This window comes from Amphibalanus amphitrite, unplaced genomic scaffold, assembly GCF_019059575.1.
Source record: "Amphibalanus amphitrite isolate SeventyFive unplaced genomic scaffold, NRLGWU_Aamphi_draft 000471F_arrow, whole genome shotgun sequence".
NCBI classification, from domain to species: Eukaryota; Metazoa; Arthropoda; class Thecostraca; order Balanomorpha; family Balanidae; genus Amphibalanus; species Amphibalanus amphitrite.
In genome coordinates, this window is record NW_024881965.1 from 34,621 (window position 1) to 58,443 (window position 23,823).

General features: G+C 50.3%; 1 protein-coding gene across 1 annotated transcript in view; it reads right to left on the reverse strand.

The window, feature by feature from the left end:
* Nucleotides 1–5,114: 5,114 nt before the first annotated feature.
* LOC122392157 (discoidin domain-containing receptor 2-like) overlaps nucleotides 5,115–23,823 on the reverse strand; it is a 69,838-nt gene continuing 51,129 nt past the window's right edge. The window contains exons 14-19 of the mRNA XM_043386735.1: nucleotides 20,894–20,985; nucleotides 13,112–13,294; nucleotides 11,234–11,326; nucleotides 10,291–10,432; nucleotides 6,678–6,833; nucleotides 5,115–6,266 (exon numbers count right to left, since the gene is read on the reverse strand). Of these exons, the coding sequence (XP_043242670.1) occupies nucleotides 6,108–6,266; nucleotides 6,678–6,833; nucleotides 10,291–10,432; nucleotides 11,234–11,326; nucleotides 13,112–13,294; nucleotides 20,894–20,985 (825 nt within the window). The 3' untranslated portion in view covers nucleotides 5,115–6,107. The remainder of the gene's footprint in view (nucleotides 6,267–6,677; nucleotides 6,834–10,290; nucleotides 10,433–11,233; nucleotides 11,327–13,111; nucleotides 13,295–20,893; nucleotides 20,986–23,823) is intronic.

Genomic DNA, 23,823 nt, shown 5'->3' on the forward strand with positions numbered 1-23,823 from the left:
CGCCCCGTCTTTGTGGCGCGCCGCTGCAACCCTGCCGGGAGTGGCACCGGACCGCTCTCGTAAGGTGGTCATCACTGCACCCTGGGGACCGGCCGCGGACCAACAGAGGCGGACCACGGTCCCTAACGGCCGGCCGCCGGACACCTCGCGACGCCCGAAAACAAATGAGACGAGCACAGAGCCAAAAAGTCGCCGGACGACCGCCGGCAAACGTCTGCCAGAGAACGGCTCATTAGTGTACTGTTTGGAAAAGACATTTACAGTTAGCACAGGGAAGAGACACATCTCTTTAGCTGCAACGATAATGCATTAAAGTTGCGGTACCGGCTAAAAAAAGAAGGCGGTTGACTGTTCAGAATTTGTTTGATGATAACCTTCTCTCTTTTCTTCTCGTGTATCTCTTTGAGTTTTAATTCTGCTGTTTTATGATTCATGTCTTTGTAAAATTATATGTGCAGCATATTAGGGCAAAGGAATTCGCCATAACATTCTTCTACGTCTCACCAAAAACATTTCAGTTTTATTTCATAGATCCAGTAGGCCGTTTACTGCCTCCTGTCACGCGGTTTTATCTCAGCCTAGCAAATTCAGTAGAGATTGAAGTCAAGCCGGATGAGCAGGACCACCATCCCGTTTGCGAATGGAGTGGTATGACTGTAAACGTTGTGGATTTGGGTATGTATAGTATTGGTTGATCGATCTGAATGTTTATGCATTGTTAACCTGCCAGGTGGTGGGGGGGGGGCATTCTTTTGCCCCCCCTTTAGTTTGTTCGATAAATCTCCAGAACCGCTGCGCCTATCGTCACCAAACTTTCAGTACCCTCCCGTGAATAGCTATTGCACATTGTGAAAAAAATTCCAAAGGCTTTGATAGGTTGGCCGCTAATTACGTCAGAGTGACGTCATTTTTGCCATTTTCGACCCAAAAAAGGTTTTGCGGGAAGAGCTGTCAGGCCTACAGCTTTAGAGATGCAGAAAAATGTTTCAAAATAAGAAGTGTAGAATTAGCAGGGCTACAAAACTGCTATCTCGGATTTTTGAAATTTTTGGATTTTGACCCCCAAGAATAAAAAAATAGATTTTTTGAATATAATAGCCGAAAAATCCAAAACGTTTTGTGTATTTCGAAAAAAGGAATATATGTGATAGTCCCAACCGCGTTCTATCTACATACCAACTTTGAGATCGATAGCTCTTTTTTGGCCAAGTTATAGCGAAAAAAAAAAACTGTTCAAAATTGATGAAGTCAAATTTTCAAACTTAGTTTTTAGCAATTCTAGACCTTGTAGCGCAAAACAAAGACCACCATTAGACTCCCCGTGACGAGCTGCATCGAATCAATACCCATTTTATGCAAAACTAACAGCTTTGAAATTTGACCTTTTTTGACCTGACCTTGACCTGACCTCCGCCAGAAAGTGACCTAAACTGTACCTGATGGTCTTATACCCAACACCATTGAGTTGGAAATGAAAAATTGGCCATAAAACATGCATCGCACAACATTAGTAAAGTTGGGTTCATGTGGTGACCCTTGGTGACCTGATCTGTGACCTGACCTGGTATGACCAGTGACCTCTAATAGCAACATATGTACTAGAAAACTGACGCCCTGTCGCAGATTTTCGACAAAATGCGTTTTACTCGGTGTTATAGCTCTTTCCCTAGATGACCTGTGAACGGTGAAACATTTTATCTTTGACCTGACCTGTGACGTCATCGGTGACCCCGAGGTCAATGAAATTTGGTTTCATTCGACAAATTTGATAGGGCTATCGAACGCCGTTTGAGTTTTCCGGATCCGGCCAGTAGTTTCGGAGATACGGAGGGGAAAATGTCCCCCACCGCGCGGAAGGTGGCCGGGAGGCCCACCGCCTGCCGGGTTAATGCATTTCGGCTCATAAATGAAGGTTGCACACATGGTGCAAATATGGTGATTTGGATGTTTTCAGAGAGACAGACGTTGGAATGTGATGTAGTTATCATAGGTGGTCGTTCGCAAGCGAAGGCTCCACTCTAAACATGTGATGTTCCATTTGCTTGAATATATAGATTATAACCATGTGCCTATAGGTAATCTGAACCAGCTTCTCTGCTACCTGCGTTACCCCTCCCCAGTCAAGGACTCTTGGAACTCCTTAAGCTTTTAATAAATTCTCATCGCTCATGACGTGGTGTCAACATTTACCGAATGCTGAACGACCTCAGCAGTGGTCACCGTCGCGTCTCATAACAATCCCGTCTCGTATGTATTGCCCCAGCCAAGGACCGCTTTTATAACACAAAAATTTGCCATCTTGGCGCTGTCCTCCATTTGGCGCTGCAGGAGCGGAACGGCACATAATTTATGGGTCTCGTTACACCATCCTTCTCTAATAACGGAGCGGTCGCCGGCCGGCGAGGATTCAATATGGGATGATTGACTATACAGTGCGGCCGGGCAAACAGAGATGTCAGCCCGCGTGGACCGGCAGGGGCTATCTGTCACCCGGTGAGCTGGGTGAGAGGATGCCAGTCACTGGCGCACGGCATACAGGGTATAGATCATACCGTAATTGGTGCAAAACACTTATTTTACTCATCATTTCTATAATACAGGCTTCCTATAATACAGTAAATTTACTCATCATACTCGAGGAGTGCATAACATTACAGTAGGTATATGATGTATGCCTACTAAAACCTTTTTCAATTATGAAAGGAAATAAATCAAACAGATTTAAAACGTAAGTATCAGAAGAAAGTCATGTTTATGATAATATCAAAATATCGAAATGAGCGAAGAAAATAACCGAATTGAAAGGACCACCATCTTTTTTATACGACACCTCGCGATTGGTCGACAACCCTGCATTGTACATACATACACAATGGCACTTCAAGTCATGCTTCATCCAAGTACTCGAGCTGTCTAATGCATATTTGATGTAACCAGCAATAAAACGACACTCTACTCGACGTAACATGATCCTTGAGAGCACGAGGACACGACCGAGCAATAGTGGTCGAGTTTTGACGCTTTTAAAGACTTGCAAAGTTGCTGAAGAGTTCTTTGAATACCCATCCGTGTCTGTTCGGGTTCTTGGTAGACTCAACTAGTCGGTGTATCCGGTCTGTATTCCGGTGACTTTGGACCGGTCACATATGTTTGCCACTCGGTGCCAACAGCGCAGTCGTCAGTGGATTGGAGTGGATTGGAGTGGATTGCGGTGCAGTGTGGAGTGTGAAGTGGAGTGACTGCCGAGGCGGTCCGAGTGTTTGCCCGTCGGCCGGGCCGGCACCGCGGCGGAAAATGACGCCGCTGCGCCTAATTCGTCGCCGGGCAAACACCGTCTGTCAATCGGGGGTTCATGTTCAATAGCTCCGCGGTGCGTCGGCGTCGGTTAGTGGGGCGGCCCGGGGCAGTCTGTCGGCGCTCCACAGGCCCCGGTCGCAGCTGCGTCGGCTCATTTTATGGCGACCGAACAGTGGGGAGAGGGTGTATTAGTTACATAGGTTGTCATGCATATGGACGACATAAAACTGAGTGATGGCGCAGTCACATTTATGAGTGAGCGCTAAAATCTGAATCAGATTTCAGGCAGAGGAGCAAACAGACAGAGGGCTTACGAAGGGAAAGAGAGGGAGGACAGAGGATTACTGACAACGGGACAAAGAACAGGAAACAGAGGAACAGACGAGAAAGTCTAGAACACTGCAGTGTGCTGAAAGTTTGATCACAACTCTTCGCTGTTATTTTATTTAAACACACACATCAGTCAGCACCTGCATTGACTAATTGATCCGGTATGTGAGGGACGGTGGACGACCCCCGTTAATATCGGTGTCCAGGGAGCCCGCCCCGTGCGCCCGCGTATGTCACGATTTATAGTCACTCTAATGACGCGATGCACGCTGAAGTCGGCATTAGCAATCGTTTGCCGAATAATGACCCCATTCGACACCGATCAACCGGCCAGGAGTTCCCACTGTCATTGGACTTGTCGGCAGGCAATCTATTGCTAGCCGGTATCAGTTTTCCAAGACGCTGATGCCTGATAGTCGATTTGGCAATCACCCGATCTGGTGCAAGTCATATTGCCCTCGAACATGTCATAGCATTTTCTGACGACACCATGTCATCAGGAGTTGATTACAAGGTAATAATAAAACGTCAACGGTATCGTTCGCATTTTTCAAGTCAATTGTGGGTTAACTCCCCACAAAAGCATTATAGATCGATGTAAATGTTTCATTTCGACTGCAGTCATGTGCATTACAACTTACAAGTAAACGAAAGTCACTGAAGTAAATGACGAGAAACTCCGCATTAGCAACGAGCGTGAATTTGTCGCTGCTAGCATACAGACAGAACGCACGCAATAGAAGGTAAAGGAGCAGTTCGAAAACGACGGTAGGCTGACCGACGTCTTATGACGACAACCAAATCGACAAACCATTTCAAACTTTTTTTCTGAAGACGTTTGGTGACCCCGGTCCCCGACACATTGCTACTGCTACCTGTCATATTATGAGGCACTGGCGCTGGCACAGTCATTTCCTTCCATTTCGCGGCTGACTTCCTGCAAAGTGAAACAGGGCGCGGCTTAGCCGGCCGCTTGGGTAACAGACGAGCGGGCTTATCTTTAATGAACGGTTTACGAGGGTCTCCTTAAGTAGATGCCCCCGGGCGGGCAGCCGTAACTGCTGACTGCGTCCGGACCTAATAGCCACCAATGACATGGCTGATGCTCCTATTCCGAGAACTAATTGAAATAAGAGGACCATAACTCGCCTGCCTTTGGGCCGTCCCAAATAGCGGCATCACTGTCCTGTGTCGTTATGTGTCACCGGCCGGTCGTACCGCGCAACACTTGCAGCGCCACGCCGACTGAAATACCGACACGATTGCAGCGATAATTTGAGATCCAGCTCCGACACATGTCGCATAATAATCTTTACCCGATTTTATAACAAAGATACGTTAACCTTTCCGTGAAACATAGTAGTGTGCATGATTATTTGATGACGTGTTCAGGGCAATTACACCTTGACATAAATGTCTTTAGGAAAGGGTTCCTGTCGCTCTTCCGCTAAAACAAATAAAAACAGTGGACGGTTCCGATGCCAATAGGTGCTTTACATTTTATTCACAAGTACAAAGGATTCACATGATGCATGTCACGCACACTCGGATGCACGTTTCCGGTCTGCTACAGGTCGTATGTCGTCGGCGCCTCTCTGCGCGCGCAGCTATCACTACGTCCGGCGTGGGTCAACAGTGCACCAGATCTCCTCCGATTGTCCTTCCGAAGGCAACAACAAGCAGGGTCACATCCTAACCGCTGCTGACATCAACGGAGCGCCGCAGCTGCGCCACTTGACGGCGCAGCTCGCCCGGGGCCAAACCGCCGCGAGCGCGGCGCGCCGGCAGAACACTTGGCACAGAAAGCATTACCAGCTGACACTTTGGAGTGCCAGTGACCTCGAGTTGTCCCACAAGAGGGATGTCAGGCATGCCCAGGACTCGGGCCTTCTCTGACGAGCGCGCTTGGCGTCAACTCGGCGAGAAGTCCTCTGGTACTGGTCACTGGTCGGGGAGTCCACACACTGATACCCCGTCACAGGCGCGCACACGACTGGGTGTATGTAAAACGGCTCTGGCGGGTGGGACACCATGCTATGTCAGATGAAGGAGCAGGGTTCTGCGGCCCTCACACGGCATGTTTTCACTGCCACATCGGCGCGGGCTGCCTCCGAGGCTCCGACCCGCGCAAAGTCACCTAACTCGACCACTGTGCGAAGACCAGCGACGCTTCACTAACAGCACCCGTCCCGGTCTTCTTGTGCATGTCTTCATAGTGACACCGACTTCTCCTGAAGCCGGCTCTCTGACCCTGTAATCTCCCGATCCACATTGCAACGTCCCACAGACGAGTCCTGCTCTAAGCGCACTCACCAGCCCTCTTCTGCTGCCTTCCAAAGTCTAACCCACACTCTCCGCCGTCCAGTCGCCGCTGAGATCACGTCTGACCACGTCCTCACGTCACGTCCGCATCACGTCTGAGGGGCGCACTCGACCAGGGCGAACGTCCTGCCGGCGGGCGCGGAGGCGGCGTCCCACTGTCACGCGCTCTCGGCCGCCGGTCGGTAGCCCAGGTTTAGTCGCTGCAGGAAGAGCAGGATCTGACGGAACCGCGGCCGCTCGGCGTGATCACGGCGCCAGCACTCCAGCATCAGGTCGTATACCTCCTGGCCGCAGGTCAGCGGCGGCGGCAGGTACTCCTGCGGGTGGGGCACGTCAGGTCAGGTCAGCGACTGAGGTAGGTACTCCTGCGGGTAGGGCAAGGCAGGTCAGGTAAGTGGCGGCGACAAATACTCCTTCGGGAAGTTAAGAGTATGTAAGGTCAGGTCAGATCAGGTCAGGTCAGCAGCGAAGGCAGGTACTCTTGTGGGTAGGTCGGAATAGGTCAGGTCAGGTCAGATCAGGTACCTTTGTACCGTTTATTTACGGTCATAGAAGGTCAGGCCCGTGGAAGCGAGTTGTCTCTGATGTCAGGTCGGCAATGGAAGGCAGCTCTCTTGTACGCTATTTTTTTTTTAAGAAACACGAATGACGAATGCATTGCCTTCGTTAAAATACAAGCGATTTTTTAATGAAGAACTCAGCACACATCTCTTGACTACGTCACTGACCGGCAGTCGTCCGCCGTCGTTGTTGTAGAAGAGAGCCAGGTTCGAGATGACGGACTCGTCGCTGAAGTTCTCGAAGGGCTGCTCCCTGGCGAACGTCATGATCTCCCACAGAGTGACGGCGAAGGACCAGACGTCAGAGGCCGAACTCTGCTGGCCCTGCAGACGGAGGAGGGTCGGATCAGTGTCACCGGGGTACTGGTCGTCGGAGAACTAAAACCATTTTATAATTGAACACCTCTCTACCGATATACTGTATTTCACTATGTGTTGCCCGTTTTCAGAAAATTCTCTTCATTTATGAACGCACGGTTCTGGCTGCTATCAAAATACCTTAAGACTTCAAACAGTAGCCTGCAATGCTGCATACGAACCGCTTCAAAGAAGACTGACTCTGTTCGGAGGCCGTCAAGACTCAAGATACCGCAAAGCAATACCTAACCTATGGCTAAGGACGTGGAACAGCTTACGTCGGACATGAGGGCAATATTACCGGCTAATACATATAGCCGCATTTGATGTTTAATTAATCACTCAGCTTCACTCCCTCTGAACCTGCATAACTAACAGTTTAGCTCCGGTGGTAGCAATAAGCTACAGCAGAGTAATATCTGCAAACCTGCCCAAACAAACCGACACAGCTACGTCATTTTGACAGTTATTTAGGCTGGAGAATTCCGCATGACTCTCGAATAGTTGAAGACCGAACTACTTTAACCCGCGCACCGACGGGGGGGGGGGCGGATATCCGCCCCCCCTGAGGTTTTTCGCGAATAGCGGGAAAACCGCGGCGTGTAGCGCCGCGAAATTTGGTATGACTATTCCCTTATCAATTTTACACATGGTGTGCAAGTTTGAACCTCCTACCTTTCAAGGTCAGGTCACCAGGTCACTTTGAATGACCCAACCTCAAGTCACTTTTTTGCAACTTTGTCACCGTGCCAGAGCTACAGTAGATGTCGGAGGCCTTTGAAAGTCGCAGGATGTTATAAGGTCATTAGTAGCTACAATTAGTATATCTCGGAATTTTGATATCGGTGACCTAAGGTCAGGTCAATTTCGCGACCTCCCCATTATAAGTCAATGGGGGAAAAATCAACTCCCTGTTTTTACCACTAAAACGGGTCGGAATGGCCCCATATACCATACATGACTTCATATACGATCAACCTTCACTACCTTGAGGTCTGTTTTGCTGTTGGGCAGCTGTGAGGTCATGTGACGTCATCAAAGGTCACCAAAGGTTTTTGGCCAATAACTCCGTACAGGAACAAGATACAGACGCGTGGATGGTCTCATTGTGTTCAGCTCGTCAAGACGCATCGAATGATATACATGATGACCTCGAGGTCACGTGACCTGAGGTCAACCTTTGACCTTGACCTTTCGAGGTCAACATATATATCATTCGATGCGGATTGACGAGAGGATCACGATGATGCCCTTAGTTTGTTCCTATCTTGACTAATTCGAAAGTTATTCGAGAAAAACTCTCTCCATATTTAGCGCCGCCATTTTGACTTTTTCGACCCCTGTGACGTCATCTTTGACCTGACCTGAAAATGACCTTGGTAAAAATTGTAGATCTTGACCGTGCGTATCCGATGCCGTTTACCGCTTGTCGCTATCTTGCTTCGTTCTCGAGATCTCAGGGGGGGCGGTCTTCCGCCCCCCCCCCCCGTCGGTACTAAGTTGGCGCAGACCCCCGTCGGTGCGCGGGTTAAATACAAAAGCAGGGTCAGAGAGGCAGCCAATAGTTGCGGCGTTTTCACGCAATGCCACCATAAGAAATTATGATAATTAATGCACATTCGACATTTATCCAGACTCCATGCAATAAGCGGCCTATGTACCACAGCTTATGACTTGGAGCAAAGCCATATCGACCAATCAGCTAACACGTGGGACGAAGGTTAGACCGAACTACCTAGGCAAAAGGCAATTGACATAATATGCATGACGCAATGCTCCAAACTGGTTAACCCGCGCGGGGCTGGGGGGGGGGGTAAATTTTACCCCCCTCGCGAATTTTTGCGATCGCCAAACTTTCAGTACCTTTTCTTACATCAATTTGACACGTTCCCTGAAAATTTGAGCGAAATCCGTCGGAATTTTTTTGAGAAATTGACGTTTTAGTGACGTCATGTTCGCCATTTTCGCCTCAAAAACGGCAAAAGTTCAAACGCCGCTAACATCTTCATTTTTAAAGGAATCAAGACGTAACAAAAAATGTTATATGTAATTTTACTTTGTCTATCAAATGGCTATCTCGGTTTTTGAAAATTATGGATTTTGGCCTAAATTTTTTCAAAAAACTGACTTTTTTGGGAAAATCATTATAAAATCCAAAATTTTGAGTCTATCGAAAAAACCGGAATATATGTCAGAGAAGTGGTCTATGTGCACCTACATACCAAATTTTAGAAGAATCGGTTCAAAAATGTGGGAGTTATTTAAAGTTTTATGACGTCACGACACACAAAATTCTTGAAAAATGACTTTTTTGGAAGTTCTAGACCTCGTACGGAAACAAAAATAGCACCATTCGATTCGCCGCGAAAAACTGCATCAGATAGACGCCTTTTTAGGCCTTAACAACCAACTTCAAAATTTGACCTCACTTGACCTGACCTTGACCTGACCTCGACCTGAAATTCATCCAGAGGTGGTCCATATCACTTATTGAGTGTGCCTATTGAATTCTATGAGTAAAATGACCCATAAAACATGTGTCGCACATGCCCTTTTCTATATTTTGTTTTTTGGTGACCTGACCTGACCTGACCTGACCTTGACCTTGACCTCTGAATGATATTGTATGCAACGAATATTGTCTTGGTAGCCTAAGAACACGTTTTGGGCGATCAGTCTCAGTCCATGACTCCATTCTTCGGCAACTACGGTGCAAGGCCGATACTGTAGAAACTTGCAATTTGTACCCTTGACCTGACCTTGACCTTGACCTCAAACTTTAAATTAAGTACATGTTTTTAGTAGTTCGTGATGAGAGCTTTCGATTGGCGTTTGAATTTTCCAAATTGGACCATTAGTTCGGGAGATAACAGGGGGGGGGGGTAAAATTTACCCCCCCCCCAGCCCCGCGCGTTCGGCTGGAGACCCCAGCCCCGCGCGGGTTAAGGTTTTATGCTACGGTTACGCAAGATTTATCACTCAAGTAGAGATATGGCATGCCAACCACACTTCTTCAACCATCGTGCGGATCTGAATAAGCACGGTTTGGATCATGATCAATATCGGTACCTATTAAATACCATGCATACGCTAAGATATGGCAATACTACTTGATAAAAATACCACTGAAAAAAAATCAGCTTTGGAATAGTACGCTGCAAAAATAATGCTCCCTCGTTTGACAAACGACCATCATTTTTGGCGACATTGCGAAAATAAGTAATTGCTTCCTTCTTTCATCAGCTGAAGCTACAAAGTTCCCAATGGGGCTGCCGAGTCAGAGGTGATTTATCACAAAACTCGCGGACATCTATTATCATATTCAGTGCGCGGCCGAGGCCCGTCGGTGGCTCAGGGCCGCCAGGATCACAAGACGGTGTCAGGGAGAGGTTGGGACTCCTGTCCTACCACAGGCAGTACTCACCATGAAGAGCGCCTCCCAGGCGATCCAGCGGACCGGCAGTCGGGTGTGGTCGTCCAGGCGGTAGTAGTCAGCCGAGTATAACTCCCTCCCGGAGCCTGTGTCCGTCAGCTTCACATGCAGCTCGTCAAACACTACGCAGTTTCTGCGAGAACGGCGCGGGGGGGGGGGTCACCGACAGACTTCACATTCAGCTCGTCAAATACTTTTCATGCGGCGGGTGAGGCGGGCGGAGCGTCACCAAATGCTACTTGTGCGAGCAGAGGATAATGATTTTATACAAGTTCGGAAAATAGATAGCCTGCATAAGTGTCCATGGCTAATTCAACAGCTGAGGCGCCAAGTCTCTAAAATGAAACAGGCAGAGTCGGATCCAGCTCAGAGTTTTTTTTTTTTTTGGGGGGGGGGGCAAACCATAACAATTTATCGATTCTTTCCATGCCTCGTCCATAGGCGTAATGTTAAAATTATGCCGTTTGGGAGGGGCAAATGCCCATTTTGCCCCCTCCCCCTGGATCCGCCACTGGAAACAGGTGACCGCTGAGGCATCTCTGCACTAGAGAAAGGTGGCTGCCGACTGATGGCTGGTGACCGGCGTCTGGAGACAGGTGACCGATGTCCTCCAATCTGTGACTGGTGACCCACCCCGCCAGCTCATCTGACCCCCATTACACCAATGGCGGCGATGCGTGTCGTAATGTCCCGGCTCATTGCTCAGAGGCTCAGTGGCTCAGAGGCTCAGCGGCTCAGCGGCTCAGCGTGAGAGGAGTGCCACTATCCACCATCAGACATCAGTCCTTATTAGTGAGGTGGGCCGAGCCCGCGGCGACGGACGGACTGCAGCGACCCAGAGGCTCGCGGGGATTATGACAAAGATAGTGTGGGCCCCAATCGTGGAGAGTATCCCTTTGATCACACTATTCTCAGTGCACATCGGTGTTCTCACCTCGTCGCCAGGTCCTTGTGTACCACGTTGTTGTCCTCCAGGAAGCTCATTCCAGACGCAATTTGGGAGGCGATATACAACAGACTGCCGTTACTGGAACAACAGAAACGGCAAGCATGTTAGAGCTATTCCTATCGACGCATTCAATCAGTCATGAGTCAATCAAAGGTCTTATTTGGATACATCCATAAGCGTGGCGCGCCTGCAAAACGGCGAGCCGGCTTATGAATTGACGTCTCATGAACAGCGCACATATCGCCAGCTGTCACAATTTCATTCGCCTCAGTAGAAGCAATCGGGGAGAGCCGGGTCATTTCTCTGATCACATGGCGGCCCCACGTGTAACATGAGCCTATTTTAGGGGCGGCGCGGAGCTGTCGGCGTGGGCTCCCGGCTCGTCCGGCCGGCCAGCCGACACTTAAACTGTAGTTAAACAGCTGCGGAGCGCCGAGCAGCCGGCCGCAGTGCCGGCTGTCGGCTCTGATCAATGATGTGGCCACCGGCGGCGGCTGTCCGGCAGATACAGACACAGAGACACATATAACAGGCACAGAGACACACAGACACAGACACACAGACACAGACACACAGACACAGACACACAGACACAGACACACAGACACAGACACACAGACACACAGACACAGACACACAGACACAGACACACAGACACAGACACACAGACACACAGACACAGACACACAGACACAGACACACAGACACAGACACACAGACACAGACACACAGACACAGACACACAGACACAGACACACAGACACAGACACACAGACACAGACACACAGACACAGACACACAGACACAGACACACAGACACAGACACACAGACACACAGACACAGACACACAGACACAGACACACAGACACAGACACACAGACACAGACACACAGACACAGACACACAGACACAGACACACAGACACAGACACACAGACACAGACACACAGACACAGACACACAGACACAGACACACAGACACAGACACACAGACACAGACACACAGACACAGACACACAGACACAGACACACAGACACAGACACACAGACACAGACACACAGACACAGACACACAGACACAGACACACAGACACAGACACACAGACACAGACACACAGACACAGACACACAGACACAGACACAGACACACGGACACCGACACACAGACACAGACACACAGGCACAAACAGAAGTGTGTGTAGATGCGAATTGCGAAGGAGTTGATGCCTGAGACTAATTTTAGAAACATATATTTTTGTTGCGAACTTCTAAGCATAAAGTTTAACGCGACTTCCTAAGTCACGTGTCTGGAAGAAAGTACACGGCAGTGTTCCCACGGACACAGCATATACGTAACGTCAGAAACCATCAGCCAGCCGACCACGAGTTGCTACGAGCCACCCCGGGGTTTACAAAGCCCGCCAGCTCTGTTACACACTGCGGTGGGACCGGGATCAGAGCCCGCATGCGATCCCCCTCTTATGCATACTGATGGCGCGGCGAGTGGGAGCCACGCTAGGAGTGCAGCCAACTTGAGATCGCCCGGGGCTCGGCCAGGTGCGCGGCTGCCGACAACTTTTAATATCCCCGGGCAGCGGCGCCGTCTCCGGGAACCGGCGCTGACCGCAGGGAGCGCGCCGTGCGTCTCCGGGATGGACCGGGAGGTCTCCGGGAGAGACCAGCGCTGGGACCGGGAGAGGCCAGCCGGAAGAGACCGGACGGTCACCGCGCCAAGAGAGGACCAGCGCTGAGACCGGGCGAGGCCAGGTCGGGCTCGAGACAGGGACTGATGCTGAAACTAGCGCTAAGACCAGCGCTGAGTGCGACGCTGGTACAGGAGCTGAGACCGCGGCGTCTGCCCACCTGAGGACGCTGCCGGCGCAGGTGCTGGTCTCGGAGACGCGGCTCTGCAGGAACTGGTTGAGGTCGCCCAGCGGCGAGTGCTCCACCAGGATGGCGGCCGGGTCCTCGCCGACACCCAGCACGGCGCACAGGTGCTGGCAGCGCAGCCGGCAGCCCAGCGACAGCTCTTCGCGGAACTCGGCGCTGAAACAGAAACAAATTAAAAGGTGAACGATCAAACATCCAACGGCGGCCCCGCATTCCGTGAACTCGGTGACTTTGGCGTTGAGCACTGAGAAGTTCGGGTGACTGGTGCATTTATTGAACAGAGTTTTGGAGGATACAGGCCGATGGCATCTTATAAACCAAATGTCTCAGGTTTCTGGTAATGTTTCGACGTTACAGCGCAAACTCTGCCCAGACAGGCATCGACTTTTGTTACAATTAAATGCACTTTGATCTATTTACTTTAATTCTTTTTTCACCTTGCCTTTAAATATGCAACCGGTAGGTTACTATAATCTTGGAGACATTACTGCTATAAGAAAGCAATCGAGTAAAATGCACCGGGCAGCCCATTAAACTGCGTTTCCTGGAATTAAACGGTTCTTATCCTTATCAATTATATCCTTATACCTCTGCTGTGAGATAGTATACGAAACATTTTGGCCAATATTACTTTTCCTGACTTGTCCCGATTGCAATTATTTTGTTGACTGTGTGAAGAGGGTATATAATATGAAAAGCAATCACTGCTTGAAAAGTGCATGGGCTGTATTCGGCTGCCCATTTAATTTAATTTGAATACAGCATGGGCTGTATTCAAATTAACAAAAGAGGAAGGTCATTATCAGAGAATTGCCTTCTCCGCAGGGGCTCTCAGAGGGAGGTCATTATCAGACGCAAACGTGACGCGTGGAGGTGTCAAATGCTCGAAAAATATGAAAATTCCCCGTCCTGTAGGCGGAAGCACTGAAGCTGTCGTACATTGCCGAGTGTCAGCGCCGGTGTGACTGGGTCTGGCAGCGAGTCCCGTTCTGGGTAGCTAATTTCCCCTCTGTGAGAGGTGGCGGCTCCGTGCGCCGGCCGCCGAGCGGTGCCGGCCCGCGGACGACGGCGTCCGATAACCGGGCGCGCGCGGCGCCGTGCCAGTGATATCCCCTGCCGGCCGCATCCGGACCGGGATATTAGATCGTCACACAGCCGTGATAGATTGAAACTGATCCCGGCGCCCGCGACGCCTTTTTACCGGCCGAATCATGTGCTGAAATACAGTGTGCTATTTCGGAGAGTGGTCTGAAAATGGCACTGACACCAGGCACGTCAATGTGGCATGTGAATGTGGCTGGCCTGAGCGGAATGTCAAACAGCTACAGACCATGACAGGATTATCCCTTCCTCCTCCCCCCAAAACGGGGGATTAATTGTTGTCAGGCGTTCTATACTGATTGCTTGAAGCAGGAAAGCGGTGCCTCAAGCGACGGCGTCCTATCTCGGCACAATTAGGGCGTTCCGTCGGCCATGTGTCGGACGGCGACAAACAGGGTCGCCACTAATTCCGCTGCTCATCCCGCAAGATTAAATACGCCGCCGCACGACGAGCGCCATTGGCTCTCCAGGCACGTGCCTGTTCTTTTCGGAGTTAAAAGCGGCGTCTGACGCGGGCGCGGTGCTTTCAGCGTTGTCCGCCGGCCACAATATCGCCCCACTCGGTGCGGCGGGGGGCCGACGGCCACAGACGCGCCGCCGCCGACTGATGAGCTAATTGAAATTCCGCGCCGTGTCCGCCGCGCGAATAGAAAAATAATTCAGTCGACGTCGGTTGACCGACGCGCACGGCGTCCGGACGGCGAGCGATGGTCCAGGAGGGTGAGACCGAGCCCCATCTAGCTGGCTGCGGCGGTGGACAGGGCGGACGTGGGCCCATTCGGTGAGAAGCAAAAAAAAAAAAAAAAACGGGCAAAGCCGGCTGACGAAAGAAAAGCGAATAGCTACCCCCGGCGCACAAAACGATTGCATGAATTCCAATAGTATTTTTTTTTTTTTATATAGCAAAACAGCTGATACTTTTCTGATGGCTGATTCACACGGTTAGCTGCTCAGCATGGTATCGAGCAAATTGGTATATCCCTTGGCAACGAACAATATCATTGTTCGATGGCGTCCCGAGGGAGGTTTCTCGGGACTAAGAGTAAAAAATCCCAAAGTAGTAACATAGTAACAGTGAGTTCTTGGACACTGGGATTCAAAGAAGCGAGTGAGTCGCCGCCTAGTAAGAAGGCTTCGTTTTCTCAGGAGAGCAGGCCCAAACGTACTTACTTTACGTATCAGCCACAAGTGCGTGTTTCACGTTCTCCGAGAAAATTCCAACGTCTATACGGAGGAAGTTCTGCTCTGCTGCCTGATGACGACCCCGCATATATGTAATATGTATTCTGTAACATTCCAGAGCTGAGAAATGACGCCTATGGTGAACAAATTTAGGGTCTGAAGTGCAGCAAACATCCAATATTCGGCAGATTAAATATCACACAGTAAACGATATCTTCGGAATGTTTTCGTATACAAATGCTTTTTAACCGAGCTGTTAACCACGGATCTTGTGGGATGGTCGCTTTGTATGGCGTTTATCATAAAACATATCACATAAGTAACACAAGTAGCAAGCAACATATAAAAACATATGTAACATAACATTTTACCACACATACAAACCGTGGGTGTATATCAGTAGCCATTGCCATCGCCGAAAGCATTGGGCGTCTGGAAACCATGGCAAATCCATAATTGCCATCCTCCTTTCCAAAGTTATGCATCGCATTGTGGATCACAAAGCTTCATCAGGCGTGAGTAACCAACACTTCTATGCACACCACGAAAGCGTCTAAAGATTTCGAAAACCAATTTGTACTTCATTACTGTGCCGTGCGTCGGCGGCGATATGGGTCGGCCGTGGCGAAACTTCAGGCAGCATAGCGCGGCGGCCGGAATCTGCCGCGCTATAGACTGTGCCGCATGGCTCCCGCGTAATGCGGAACAGAATACCAGGCCATATTGAAAGGAACTGCCCGTTCTGGCGGCGGGAGATTGAGAAGTCGCCTGGAAACGGGGCATCTGCTGCCGAATCACCATGAATTTCGGCCAAGTTTACAGCGGCAGCGACACGGGCTGGCGAGATCGGATAAGGCTCGTTCGTTGCGGCGCGGCCCCGTGTGCCCCATCCGGCGTACAAATTACCGACCGCGGTCCGCCACTGTAGCAGCCCGCCGCACCGCACAGCCGCGGCGGCCACGGATAATTTATGACCCAACCACTGCCGGCCTGATTAAGTAAATAAAACGGAAATAACAAGTCAAGAAGTCTGCAATCAACACTGGAAACAATTAACGTGGAGGCGAATATGGATTGTAGCGAAACTCGCAACCTGGCATAAACATCATTAATGCGCGACAGTATCCACAATCTTGGATTGAACAAAAAGGCAGAGCCCCTTCGCAAAGTCAACTAAATTCACAAAATAGATTTTGTATAACCATTTTGATGTGTTGCACGCGACCTAGCTTAATTACATGTAAAGTAATTATCCTCCATTCATTGGCCGAGGAGGTGAAGTTCTGTAGGCCCTCATGACAACCCGTAATACATTAATCGCTTTGCATCACGTAGTCAATAGCCGGAATTATTTCATTACGTAATTCAAATACCCATAAACATCATCCATCAACATTAACCCGCGCACCGACGGGGGGGCGGATATCCACCCCCCCTGAGGTTTTTCGCGAATAGCGGGAAAACCGCGGCGCGTAGCGCCGCGAAATTTGGTATGACTATAACCTCATCAATGTTACACATGGTGTGCAAGTTTGAATCTCCTAACTTTTAAGGTCAGGTCACCAGGTCACTTTGAATGACCCAACCTCAAGTCACTTTTTTGCAACTTTGTCACCGTGCCAGAGCTACAGTAGATGTCGGAGGCCTTTGAAAGTCGCAGGATATTATTAGGTCATTAGTAGCTACAATTTTTATATCTCGGAATTTTGATATCGGTGACCTAAGGTCAGGTCAATTTCGCGACCTCCCCATTATAAGTCAATGGGGGAAAAATCAACTCCCTGTTTTTACCACTAAAACGGGTCGGAATGGCCCCATATACCATACATGACTTCATATACGATCAACCTTCACTACCTTGAGGTCTGTTTTGCTGTTGGGCAGCTGTGAGGTCATGTGACGTCATCAAAGGTCACCAAAGGTTTTTGGCCAATAACTCCGTACAGGAACAAGATACAGACGCGTGGATGGTCTCATTGTGTTCAGCTCGTCAAGACGCATCGAATGATATACATGATGACCTCGAGGTCACGTGACCTGAGGTCAACCTTTGACCTTGACCTTTCGAGGTCAACATATATATCATTCGATGCGGATTGACGAGAGGATCACGATGATGCCCTTAGTTTGTTCCTATCTTGACTAATTCGAAAGTTATTCGAGAAAAACTCTCTCCATATCTAGCGCCGCCATTTTGACTTTTTCGACCCCTGTGACGTCATCTTTGACCTGACCTGAAAATGACCTTAGTAAAAATTGTAGATCTTGGCCGTGCGTATCCGATGCCGTTTACCGCTTGTCGTTATCTTGCTTCGTTCTCGAGATCTCAGAGGGGGGCGGTCATCCGCCCCCCCCGTCGGTACTAAGTTGGCGCAGACCCCCGTCGGTGCGCGGGTTAATATCCCTAATAAACTGTCATCAAGCCACAATTTAGGATGCCGCTCGATACTTGCGCAATTTATTCGCCAATTCCTTGATGACTTTATTTCGGATGACAAAGAGTCAAGGCATGTTGACCTTCCTTATTTCTAGCATCTCTGCCCTGTTTCATTTTGCAACTATTCGCTGTTGGCTGGACAGAAAGGCGTTCAAAGTCTCCAAACAGACGCCTTTTCATCTGGCGTTCAATTTCCTGTTGGCGTCGCATGTGGCTCGCTCGTTGGACGCCGTTGTTTGCGTCACGCCTGCGCCGCTATTGTCCCCTGTCAAGTCCAAACATTTGTAAGCTCGCCGCCAAATATGGCAGCACCGCTTATTAGTTTCGCGAAGCTCTAGCGGCGCTGACTACCCGCCGCGCGTTTGAACAATACCGCCAGTCTGAGGGGCCTGTGGAGTGCCCTGGCGCGATTTTAAGGCCGGCGACCGGTCCAGGTTTTCTCGGTGAGTGTATTTTTGCTGCGTTGCGGCGCTGTGGAGAAGTTCGCGGTGCTCGCCAGCAGTCGTTACCTGGCGCGACGGACAGTGACGAAGACAAATGGGTGCGGCAGGTTATGAGGTGGTCGGCGGAGCAGCACGGGACGTCGCCGGCGGCGGCGGGGGCGGCGGTGTACTCACGGACTAACGAGACGTGCTCCGGGCCGCGCTCCCGCATTTCCGCCGGCAAACACACTGTTCCGGCGGAGCGCCTTACCCTGAGCCGAGACTGGTGTTCCAACATTGAGCACCGAACCGAGCGACCGATACTAGTCGATTGGCAGTACAGCTTATTGGATCCAGTGAAAGACTAGGAGCGATTATGCATTCAAGGAACTTACAATTATCCTAATGAAAACAACAAGGTTGAGGAAAACAGGAGAGACATTACGCTGAATCTAAACAATTAATTTGCATGAGATCGCCGCTGTAATGCATTTACGCTTATTATATTCCAGAACAGTAATGTTTGATCCGTTGGTCTGCGTCGTCAGCCAATACTTCTCAAGACATATCCCGCGCCCTGGTGGGGTCTGTTTATAACGCGACCTGGTGGGGGGGGGGGGCTATTTTTTGCCCCCCTCCTCGTATCTCCGAAACTACTGGACGGATCCGCAAAATTCAAACGGCGTTCGAAAGGCCTGTCAAATTTGTCGAAGGAAACCAAATTTCATTGACCTCGGGGTCACCGATGACGTCACAGGTCAGGTCAAAGATGAAATGTTTCACCGTTCACGGGTCTTCTAGGGAATGCGCTATAACACCGAGGAAAACGCATTTTGTCGAGAATCAGCGGTAGGGCGTCAGTTGCCTAGTAGATATGTTGCCATTAGAGGTCACTGGCAATACCAGGTCAGGTCATAGGTCAGGTCACCAAGGGTCACAGGTCAGGTCACATGAGCCCAACTTTACTAAGGTTGTGTGATACATGTTTTATGGCCAATTTTTCATTTCCAACTCAATGGTGTTGGTTATAAGACTATCAGGTACGGCTTAGGTCACTTTCTGGTGAAGTTCAGGTCAAGGTCAGGTCAAGGTCAGGCCAAAAAAGGTCAAATTTTAAAGTTGATAGTTTTGCATAAAATGGGTATTGATTCGATGCAGCTCGTCACGGGGAGTCTAATGGTGGTCTTTGTTTTGCGCTACGGGGTCTAGAATTGCTAAAAATGGAGTTTGAAAATTTGACATCATCAATTTTGAACAGTCTTTTCGCTATAACTTCGCCAAAAAAAGAGGTATCAATCTCAAATTTGGTATGTAGATGGAAGGCGGTAAGGACTATCACATATATTCCGGTTTTTGGAAATTCGGAAAACTTTTTGGATTTTTCGATTATTATATCCAAAAAATCTATTTTTTGATTTTTTGGGGGTCAAAATCCAAAAATTTCAAAAATCCGAGGTAGCAGTTTTGTAGCACTGTCCAATCTACAGCTTTTAAATATGTGTTTATCATTTTTCTGTATTTGCAAAGCTATAGGCCTGACAGCTCTTCCCGCAAAACCCTTTTTTGGGTCGAAAACGGCAGAACATGACGTCACTCTGACGTCATTTCTGGCCAACCTATCATAGCCTTTGGAAAAATTTCTGGTCACAATGTGTAAAATTGGTGTCCTGGAGGGTACTGAAAGTTTGGTGACGATCGGCGCAGCGGTTCTGGAGATATATCGAAAAGCCTGGAGGGGGGGGGGGCAAAAAATAGCCCCCCCCCACCAGGTCGCGGGATATAGGACTGAATCATCCTCCAAGTAGCGAGTGGCTGCGTGCACTAAGCAGATAAATTTGAGTCCAGAAATGATTCAGAGTAGCCGGCTTTATGTGAGAAGAAATACCAGCTCGATAGACCATTGACCGATGCAGTGTGGTGGCGGTTTTATCGCCACCGATACATTGCATGGTATTGCTGCATTACAATGATTACAAGCACCGCTTGGCACTGTGACGATTAATGGTGTTCCGCGTCCCCGGTCCGAGTTACAAGTGCAGAGGGTCGTTCTTACTAAGCCGCGCGCTGCACGACTTTGCACTTCGGTAACTGTGCCGTGTGAATTATGTCGATACGTCAGAGGTCACGAGTTGCTGCGACTTTTGTAAGTACGCGTTTGATGGCCATGAGAATGGCATGCATTGCTGTCTGACAAGTTGCACCCTCACTCGATCGAGTTATAATTTACAGGCTTGTTCAAATGCGCCTATACGTCACGCACAGACATTACGAACAGCTTCTAAGAATTCCCCGTATACGACAGCTGCCCTCGCCGCGTACTCACAAAAATCCACCACGAAAGCAGTAGCGGCGGAACACCTTCAATTGGGGGGGGGGGGGACTGCCGACTTTTGGTCCCATTCTTTCCATGCAATGCCCATAGGGGCGCTAATGTTAAAATGCCAAAATCAAAGGGGGGCACGGTGTCCCGGTGCCCTCCCCGTTCCGCCACCTATGCTGACGAAAGCTGTATTCCTAGCTTTCACAGACATCCGCATTCCTCGTGCTCACTGACATTTCCCCCTTCTACGATTGGTGAGGGTGTGGGGAGGACCGGCGCGGGCCAGGACTGACCTGAGCGCAGCGCTTATGTTCCTCCGCACACATTTTCCGATGGCGACACTGCCGGGCGGACAGCGGTCGTCCACCAGCTCGTACAGCAGCAGCTGCCGGCGCAGGTCCAGTGGTCAGTGGTGAGCACGTGAGCAGTGGAGCTAGCAGCCGGGCAGTGGTGAGCTAAGCGGGCAGCTGCTTAGTGCTTAGTGCTGAGCTCAATCACCAGCTGCTCAGCCCTGAGCCTAGCTAACAGCTGGTCAAGACTGAGGTCAGCGGGCAACTGTTAAGGGCTTAGCCTTGCGGGCGAATGGTTAAGTCTGAAGCTAATAGGGAGCTGATCAGTCGTCAGCTCAGCCGGCAATCGAACCAGCAAAACAGGCTGGTCAAAAAACTCGCTGACAGGCCTTAGGACTTTGCTTTCCTTGCTGGGTGGATTGGACTTTTAGACAAGAGGCATATAACAGACTCGCAGTATCGACAGCTGAAGGACGGGCGAAGAACAAAACCAGAATGGTGTGACCTCAGCACACACGGATTACAGTTGTTTTCGCCGACACTGGATATTATGTTGACCAAGTAGCACCACAAAGCTTTACTGGGCCACTATACCCAGGTTTTATTATGTATGCCAGCTCCGTTGTGTAAGAAGGCTGGAAAATTAAGAGCAAACACACAGGCACCAGGCTCGGTTGCCAAGTAGAGGGCTGAGGTGCTAATAATGCCCGCCCCGGCGTCACTCCAGTATTATTCCCAGCACCGTGCTATGTTGTGAGGCCGCCAGAGAGTGGGCGGTGGTAGCAGTGCTTATGTTAGCCGCCTCCCTCGGAATAGTGAGCTGTGTACGGGACCGTATGCCACGTCAATACCGCTATTGACGCGCCGGTAATCCCCTAGGTAAACAGACCGCCTACGACGGGCCGGCCGACATCCATTCGGTCGCGGCGGCGACGGTACCTACGTGTCGCAGCGTTCACGCACCGCTGGAGGCGCGGCGGTGCAATCTCTGCGGCTCCATCTATCCGCTGTCCCCCGGGTTACTGTTGAGGTGGATCGCTATCCAGGGTAGCCGCACCGCCGCGCCGGCCGGACACACTATCCTTCCCCGTCCGCATCCCCCCCGCCCCCCGCCGCCGCCCCGGCCCGGTCCGCACTGACAGCTGATTTATTTGCTACATATGCCGGGGAATTAAACCACCCGGGCCGGGCGGCGGTGCGTCACCTTAGCGCGGGCCGCCGGCGCCGCCGCGGCGCAGCGCATTGGTATTCATGCCAACTGTAGCGCTGATTTCCCGATTATTAGATTGAACTCCAGCGGGAGCCGGCAGCCGAGGCGCCCCGACCGGAAGACACGCGGAATTCGCCGCGACGCTCGGCGGAGACAAGGCGGACGTCGGCTGCCGACAGAGCGACGGACAGACGGACAGACGGACGGGCAGACGGGCAGACGGACGGACGGACGGACGGACGGACGGACGGACGGACAGACGGACAGACGGACAGACGGACAGACGGACAAACGGACGGACGGACAGACGGACGAATAGACGGACAAACGGACGGACGGATAGACGGACGGACAGACAGACGGACGGACGGACGGACGGACGGACGGACGGACAGACAGACAGGCGGAAAGACAGCCGGACAGACGGACAGACGGATGGACGGACGAACGGACAGACAGACAGGCGGAAAGACGGACGGACAGACGGACAGACGGACGGACAGACGGACGGACAGCCAGACAAACGAGCTAATTCTGGGGCAGTCTGTCCTCGCAATCGTGCCCGCTGAGGACGTTGAATGTGTTTGTTTCTAAAAATAAATTTGGGAAGAAGACAATTATTCTGTCCCATCAACTTCAACTCCACCATAGTGTGTAATTTATCTGATGCTGGTTGAATGTTACATCGCTTTGTTCTTAAAGCTGACACAGTAAATTAACCATAATTAAACAGAGGCTCATGGGGAAACAATCACTTGGATTGTTTCGATCCAAGCCGATAGATCTGGGGCAATCAAGTAGCCTCACGCAATTATAACAGGCCTACCGTTATCAAATAAGTACATAAAAGTCAGTGGAAATGTTTCCAGAAAGAAGTTAAACTAAAACGATTGCTAATTCTACCGATAATCATGGCAGAAGCATATTCATAAGCATGGGTGCAACTTTCAAACTAAGGTTCGTTTATTCCACCAACAAGTTGCCAAATGTCCCTCCCCCCATTTGTTTCCAATAATCTATTCCCACGCCTGTTCAAGTATAAAACTTGGCAGTGTTGGCCAACGAACGATTGTGCTAAAAACTATTTTTCAGGAAATGCCATGCATCCTTTATAATCGCCTCAGTGTTTTCCATATCGCCATTTGGCCCATTTTCACGCTCTGGTTACGTTGTCATATGTACGCCACACCACCGCCTTTTCCCCTCACCCTCTGCGCTGCCTTCCAATAGGCCGCGCTGGTCGAGCCTCGGTATGTATAAATGCATGCATCTGGCACAGGTCGACCGATTGGCGGGGGGGGGGGGGGGGGCGTCAGAGGGAGGCTCTGGGCGCCCCTGCCGTCAGAACCTGCCGCCTTCCTACAGCTGCAGTCCTGCCGCCCTACCACCCGTCTGCGGCCCCCGGCGTTCACGGGAGGTGTAATCAATAGGCGACCGGCACGTGTGTTGCTGATCACCAGACCAATTACGTTCGGCAAAAGCCAGCTGCCTCTGGCCGGCAGCCGCCCACCGACCCGCCTGCTCGCTCTCGCGGACATGCAGACGCAGAAATAGGCGCGTGGGTGCAAAAACAATACAGGCACAGAAACACACGCAAAGAAAGAACACGTACAAGAATCACCAACATCATTTTATAATTAGGTAAATGGCAGATGGATATTAACAGTTTAACGAATTCGCAAGCGCAAAGAAGACATGTTGAAGAAAACATTGACTTACACGA